General features: G+C 43.8%; 1 protein-coding gene across 1 annotated transcript; it reads left to right on the forward strand.

The window, feature by feature from the left end:
• Positions 1-386: 386 nt before the first annotated feature.
• Positions 387-3,674, forward strand: LOC120740273 (protein L-Myc-1b-like). The gene is made up of 3 exons (XM_040042517.1): positions 387-668; positions 1,169-1,774; positions 2,427-3,674. The coding sequence occupies exons 2-3, from the start codon at positions 1,249-1,251 to the stop codon at positions 3,014-3,016; spliced, it is 1,116 nt and encodes a 371-aa protein (XP_039898451.1). The 5' UTR covers positions 387-668; positions 1,169-1,248; the 3' UTR covers positions 3,017-3,674.
• The last annotated feature ends 4,337 nt before the right edge of the window (positions 3,675-8,011 follow it).

Here is an 8,011-nt window from a genome sequence, read left to right on the forward strand (position 1 = left end):
TTAGTGCTTTATAATTTATGACTAACCATAAAACGTTCAATTCAAAGTTAAAATTCAATAAGGTGGAAATATTCCACACCACACCAAACAGTAACAAGTCTGGATCTAGCACATTTGCCCTGCATTGTTCTTCTGCAATGGAAAACATTTCCTAGCTTCCCTTATTCTTCTTTCCCCATTAGCCCACAATTGCCAAGACCAGTGAAAAATGATATGAAAATAAGTGTCAGTTATTGTAATCATTACTGGTGTAGCAGCCAGGGCGGGGCTGTGCAACAACCCCACTTACACTACGGCTCTGATGCAAATGAAGGGGACTTACCCGGATCTACAGCTTGCTGCAGAATTTTCTGAGGCTCCTCCCTGCTTCAGACGCCTTATAACAGGGTATCTCACTGGCGCGAAAAACGCACTGTGTGGCTCTTTATTGTGGAGACCGGGGAGAGTATCGTGCGTGCTGTTTCAGCACCGGCGTTTTTTGGGCTCTCTCTTATTTTTTAGTTCTTTTGTTTTATTTATCTGGAACAAAAACGTATAGATCGCACACCAGAAACAACTGGATTTGGTTTTAATCCATTACATTTTCGTGAATTGGGTCTTTCGTTGCCGTTTCTATTTTTTTCCCCCCTGTGCGCTTTATTACGCATCGGACATTTCGAGGAGAGCCGGTAAGTGGTTTAATTCTGTAGTCTCGTCTTTGAAAGTTTCACTTGAAGAAACGGACCTGTTCAGTAACAGTGTGGCTGCTCAGTGATCTCCTCTACTGCTTCACATAGCTGCTTAGTGGAACAAAGCGCTGTTTTCAATTCAGGAAATACCGTCTGGCACTTTTACGCAGTTATTGTAGCCTCTCGTATGCCCTCACACTTGTTTTAAATCCCAAGTTTGCACACACACACAAACACTATATATAACTAGATTATTTAATAACCATATGTGTCTGAACAGCTTGAGTCCTTCAGCGCAAAGAGGAGCATCTGCAAGATGGCATCAATTATTGATATGGTCCCATTTGTAGAAAGTAGGCTGTTAGGGGGATTGCGATGTCCTGATAGTGTCCCATTAGATGGATGGGCCACTTGATATGTGATCGTGCATGTGCTGGGAACTAGGCTGCTTTAAAAAGATCATTGCTAATCTCTCTGAAATTTCCTCTCTGGTTGTGCAGAACGTTGTTCAGAAGCCACTCGTGTGTGCCACTGGATCATTCCTGGGAATAAACTCTGGAGGATATTATTAGCCGGGAAAATGGACTTCGACTCGCACTATTTTTTCGATTATTTGGATACCGAGGAGGATTTTTACAAATCAACCGCACCAAGCGAGGACATATGGAAAAAGTTCGAGCTGCTTCCCACCCCTCCCATGTCTCCCACCCGGACTCTGTACCCCCTCTCGCCGGGAGACAGGCTCAGCGTGTTTTCCAAAATGCTGGGCCAGGAGGACGAGTGCGAGGGTCAGTTCATCCCGGACACCGAGGAGTTATTCGGTAACCTCAGCTCCCACATAATTCAGGACTGCATGTGGAGTAGCTTCTCTGCCAGCAAGCAGCTGGAGAAGGTCAACGGGAGAACGCCGGCTGCGGGGCACACCGGTGTTTCCCCCGTCCCCCAGATCTCTGCAAGAGCGAACAAAGCGCAGTGCGTCTCGCCGGGTAGCTTGCTCTCCATCAAGGCGACGGACTGCGTTGACCCCGCTGCTGTTCTCACCTTCCCCGCAAGCAGCTGCAGGAAGCCGGCGTCGTCTGGCTCTGAGTCCCGCTCTGATTCCTCTGGTAAGGATACAGCCATGCCTCTGATTTGCCCCACCCTGCCCTGCTCCAGGATTAAATTGCCCATAACAGTGCGTAATTTGGAAAGCGGGGGCTGCGGTTGCATAGCTGTGGTCTGACTTGCATGGCGAGGTTATCAAGTGTGACACAGTCACCTAAAGGCTGGAAGCTTGCTGAGTGTAGTATTTTAAAAACCGCGCCCCTGCTACTCTCGCTCTACCCCCCTTCAATTCTCTATCTTCCTCTGGCTCTGCATTGAAATCAGAGTGCAGTAGAAGGGTGGGGTAACCCGCTGATGATTTATTGCTGCTTCAAAAACACTGACAGACCGTGAGAATAACTTTCAAGCATTTCCCAAATTAGGTGTTGTCCCCTATCAGCATAAAAAGTGTTCATTGAAACTGCTGAATAATGCTCAGTGGTTAAAGCCTCAATTCTTGCCATGGAATTGAACCTGGCATGCACCACCACTGCTCTAAGCGCCTCACCTGCTGCTCTGCCATCCTGGCACTGACGGATAGAGATTTGCTTGTTTGTTTTATGGAATTGCTTTTAAAGGTTGAACTAGCTTGAGTGCTTTGTAGGAATTTGCAAGTTTGTAGAGTGAGTCCCTTTTCTGTGTTTACTGATGAGTTATTTGTCTGTGTGATGACAGATGATGAAGAGGAGATCGATGTAGTCACTGTGGAGAACAAGCAGAACCGGGTGCGGCTGGTAAATGTCCGAAAACCAGTCACCATCACGGTCCGGGCAGACCCCTGCCCCAAACGTTTTCACATGTCTGTCCACAGACAGCAGCACAACTATGCCGCTCGTTCCCCTGACAGTGAGCCAGAACCGGAGGAGGAGGAAGAGGATGACGATGAGGAGGAGGAGGAGGAGGAGGAAGAACCCCCAAACAAGCGTGCCTTTATGGGACCTGGTGCTTCAGCTCATGTCTCCCAACCATCATCCTCCTCAGAGGCTTCGCAGAACTCGGACACAGACGACACGGACCGCAGACGGAACCACAATTTCCTTGAGAGGAAGAGGAGGAATGACCTCAGGTCTCGTTTCCTTGCCCTACGGGATCAGATCCCCGGCCTGGAGTCGGCCAAAACGCCAAAGGTGGCCATCCTGACCCAGGCGACAGAGTACCTCATGGAGCTGCACAGCAGGGAGAAACGGCAGCTGCAGGAGAAGAAGCGCCTCAAATCCAGACGCCAGCAGCTCCTTCGCAGGCTATCTGAACTCAAGTGCTCTTGAGCCTCCAAACAAGCGCGCCTTCAAAATAAACTGCCTCATTCACCCCCGAGAACTTTTGCTCACAAGTTACCCGTCACTTTTGAAAAGCTATGCTTTTTTTTCCTACATGCCTCATGTGAATAGCTGTGAAATTTTTTTGGAATGCATTCAGCTGTTGTTGTGAATTGACTGTGCTGGCCTGTGAACCTGTTCTGACGATGAGGAGTGGTTAGATTTTTTTTTTTTTTTGGTCAATAGTTGGGTTGATGAATTGATGCTCATCAATACCATGATGTGAATTGCCTGTTAATTGCTTACCAAGAGCAAACATTTGTAGCCTTTTGAATATGTGTGTTTCTTCATTTCACCATTGCACATGGAGTGATGCATGAATGCCTTTCTGTGTAGCTGGGAGTGAATGAATTACATTTTTTTTTTTTGTATGACTGATTATTTGAGGTTCCATAAAACAAAGACTCTACTCCTCTGGGTGGTGTAACACCAGGCTACCCAAAAGCTTCTGTTTTGATAGGATAATAGGAGGTAAACTGGGATGATAAAGGTTGCACTACTGTACTTTATACTCACACGTCACTTTCAATGCTTCTTCTGATTTTGTTTTATAAGCATGCTAACAACAATAGCATCATTAAATTTTTATACCATATTTGCATACGAACCTGAGGTCTACTGTTTGTTTTATTAAAATAGAGAAAGTTATGAGGGGCCTCTCTGTTGTGCTGATGGGCTGCTGCCCTCCAGAAACATCGCCTTCTATTGTACCTGATCAAGTGTAAAATAAGGGCAGATCATTCAATTTAGCAAACAGTATCTTAACGTATTGATTCTCCTGCACAAGATGCTGGTCTACACAAGGTTGAGTTGAGGTTGTCCTTGAGACTCGTCCTTGAAGAGATTCCTGTGTGATTCTCCCCTCTGCAGTGACTGCTGCATGCTGGGCACCTGATGTGCTCTGAATTGGGTCACACTCACACACAAATACAATCGGTATCTTTAGAACAGTCCCTTGGGTTTTTTTTTTTCTTAAAAAAAAAAAAAAAAAAAAAAATCTCTCTCTCTCTATATCTATATCTATATATATATATATATATATATATATATATATATATATATATATATATATATATATATATATATATATATCTAAATATATATCTAAAGCAATACATAAAATGTAGACCATTCTTAACCTACATTAAAAACACTGGTCTCAAATATGTTAGCATCCTTCTATTCACCCCTTTTAAGTGGAATTCATTCTATAGTAAATTGGCCTAAAGGACGAATATGAAACTAACTTCATGCATCCAAGCTCCTGGTGATGTTGTTGCCTGGTGTGCGACCTTACCAACGAGTCTCTGCAAGCCTGGATGACTCAGGTTTGAGCTGCAGTCATTTGTTTAATAAACTCAAAGCAGGCACTTTGTTCAAGTTCAGCCTGACAGACGAGCCAGGCACACCCTGAACTCCAACCGTCTCGCACCTCACTTGGCTTTTGTTATGCCTGGAACTGGCGTTCCACCTGCTCGTGTTTATTCAACGGGTCCCGTTTTTAGTCCTGAGGGCACTGTTTTCTGGCACAGTTTAATATATATTTCCTTCACCAAGTCAACATTTGGCCTCATGAGGCTCAGTTTAACATAACTTAATACTGACTATGCTATACTTTCTTCCCAATTACCTTATATTTCTTGAAGAAAATGGTATGTTTTGCAGGTCTCATATTTCCACACTAAGGGGAAAACAAACCAACCAGGATCTCAGGTAATGCAAACCTGAACAAACTTGTGATGGCGACCAGCTTCGGTGCACATGGCCTCTAGTTTGTTGCTTAAACGTTATTTTGCATCAGGAAGTGAAAGCAGAAATCAGATATCAGGTCTTGAGCCAGATAGGAACAACGTCTCTGTGTGTTTCCAGTTACCTTCCAACGACAAAATTCATTTAAAAATCACCTTTCCCACTTCATTTTCTAACTCCCACCAGCAACATGTAAAGTATTAAGTGCATCGTGTCGTGGATGCAAATAAAATGTTAGTTCTTGGGCAAAATATCATATCTTGAGATGCTGTTTGAGGAACTAAAACATACTGCACACGTGGGTTCCTGCAGTGCGCTATGTAGACATGAACGGTGACAAAAAAAGTGTCATTTCTTAACTTAAAAGGTGAAAACCATTTGCATTCCTGCTAATATTGACAGCAGACACTCTGGGCTCCAGTTTTTTTTTTTTTTTTAAAAAACAAGACTTTTCCTGAGGGAAACAATGAGGTAAGAGGATCTGATTGTCCTGCTGGATGCTCTGTGCCGCTGACGGTTAACTTGCCAGACTGGATTTTCTGGTCTTCCACATTGAGCAACGTGCCTCTCACTTTTTACAGCTGCAATTTCTCACTGTAGCCTATAGCTCTTGCTCAATATCCAGTATATATAAGTGCCGAGACTTGTAGCGTACGCTGCAAATCCTCGAGAAAAGTGACAGCATCACTGCTGGTCAGGCAGTGTGTGATGTGTAAGACTAGGGTGGGACTGTGGAGAATTGATGATTTGACTGGGAGGAGGGCAGCCTTGTTTTGATTTATATCCTTGTTCTAAACCCACAGTCACACACTTGTCTTGCGAAATCTTAAATTCTCTTTTTGAGTCAATCCACTGTTTTTTTTTTTTTTTTTTTTTTTTGCTGCGACTAGGCAATGTGCAATGACAGAGCACCTGCTTGTAAGAATAAGATCTAATACTGGCGCTAACTTCTTGTCAGATGCATCAGTGCACTGCTGCACGGGAAATCCTTTGACTCAATACTGGGTAGCATTATTAAAAGGGTAAATGATTGATTCAAATTGTGTTTAACCAAGCAGATAGGGTGAGATTGGAGAGGAAAGGCTAGGAAAGCTGAAAGAACCCTGACAAGTTCAGAAATGATGAAACACGTATATTTGCCCATTCACCTACCAAGAAAAAGATTCCCGTTTCAATCCCAAGAAGAGGCACGAATCCCTTATTTGTTATTCAAGAAGCGCATCTGGCATTCTTAGTAAAGCCAATTCCAACATGTGGGGCCAACTGCTGTGTTAACCTCTTGTGAGTAAGACGGCAGAAAACGCACTGTAATTTACTTTATCACATACAGTTAGGTGTTAAACAACGAGTCCACCCTGATTATGTGCTGCCAGTGAAAGAATGAATTTATATTTTTGACTTTATTATCTTTGGCATACATCTCGTCAGATGAAATGGCAAACAAAGAAAGAAAAAAAGAAAAAAGCAGGTAAGAACATCTTTGGCAAGTCTCCCTGATGAAAAAAAAAAGACTTGTAGTACTTGCTGCTCTGGCATTTCTTGCTGATTAACTACAGTACATGTGAATCTGGAGAGCCTCTTTTTCTTTCTTTCTTTTTTTTTTTAATGTCACTTAACCTTTAATTAAGCAACTCAGGCAGTGCATGCGTGTTCTAGGAAAGAAGTGAGAGGATCAGCTTTCGCAATTGTTAAAATCCCCTAGCTGTCACTGTGATGAATCTCTTAGCTATGCATTTTAAGAGAGAGAGAGAGAGAGAGAGGGAAACAGTCACACACACACAGACACAGATACAGACACTGGCACATTGTGCAATATTTTCAGTGTATTATCTGGCTGTGTGACTGGCTTGACTTGTGTAGTGTGTTTATATTGCTTGTTGACACAGTGGGACAGAGGAGGAAGCAGACCATGAACGCACTGCACAGGTCGTGATTGTAAGACTGGCGGCTCATCGCTGACTTACAATAATATACAACAGTATACAATAAATGTGGTACAAAAATAATAACCTTATGATTCTGTCTTTGAGAATAAGCTGAATAATCTTCAGTCAGAGGCCCTGTGTTTAGGTTGTGCACACAGATTTTCTGAATCTTAGTTTGGTGGAAAGACAAGAAGTGGACTTATTGTCATCATTTTCTTACTCAACTCTCCGCACGCACACACACACACACACACACACACACACACACACACACACACACACACACACCCTTCCCCTTATTCTATTTTCAAGAGGCTGACGGTCAGGGAAGATGTGGAAAACACAAGCGGGAAAAGGCGCTCATGCACACATCTGGTTGTGGGTGTACACAAAACACAGATGACCAAAATGCGCAAGGAAACTTTCGCTGCTTATTGTCCTTAATCTTTCTGCCTACTGACCCAAATTCGTCATATTTCCTGAGTGGCGATTCCACTATTCCTGGCTTCCTGTTTGTTTTTCTCATCACCCACAACACCCTCCAGAGTGAGAGCTCCCACCACCCTCTCTTTCCCCCTCCTCACCCTTTCTTCGGGTACTTATCTGTCGGATTGCTGATCTAGGTCAGTCTTCTGAGGTTCGGTTTCTCTCCTTCTCTGTGCCGCTCACACTCCCCTTTCTAAGACCATTGTTATGTAACAGCGATGATTCAGCTGGAACAGGCCCCGCGTGTTGGTTTATCCAAATGCATCTGGCCTCAGCTGAGTTGTGTCAAACCAGGTCCAACAAATGGATGTGCTCTTAAACCCAAACGAGCACACATAGGTGTCACGGTACGGTGGCCCTGAGAGGCCAAACGGACTGCAACTTCAGAAAACACTTGCAAAAAGAAAAATGCTGCAAAAAGAAAAACACTTGCAAAAAGAAAAACACTTGCAAAAAGAAAAATGCTGCAAAAAGAAAAACACTTGCAAAAAGAAAAATGCTGCAAAAAGAAAAATGCTGCAAAAAGAAAAATGCTGCAAAAGCACACAAAGCACAACGGAAATAGGAAAAAAGACAACGGAAATGTTTCTGGGGAGACAATAACCGAACGGACCAGTTGCACGAACCAAAACATGTATGTATGGCTGTATCCCAATTCAGGGACTGTTTCCCAATTCAGGGTCTGCAGCCTTAAAGTACGCAGCCTTAACGGTCCTCAAGGGCCGCGTACTCAAAGACTGCTGAGGCCGGAAGTGCGAGGCTTGTAGGCTTGTGAAATGGGACG

Source organism: Simochromis diagramma, unplaced genomic scaffold (assembly GCF_900408965.1).
Source record: "Simochromis diagramma unplaced genomic scaffold, fSimDia1.1 OVJJ01000304.1, whole genome shotgun sequence".
Lineage (NCBI taxonomy): Eukaryota > Metazoa > Chordata > Actinopteri > Cichliformes > Cichlidae > Simochromis > Simochromis diagramma.

What these genes read in the sequence shown, in the direction of transcription:
- LOC120740273 (XM_040042517.1), top strand. Translation starts at nt 1,249, where the DNA reads ATGGACTTCGACTCGCACTATTTTTTCGATTATTTGGATACCGAGGAG. An exon ending in GTCCCGCTCTGATTCCTCTG is followed by an intron (nt 1,775 to 2,426) that starts GTAAGGATACAG and finishes GTGTGATGACAG; the next exon opens with ATGATGAAGAGGAGATCGAT.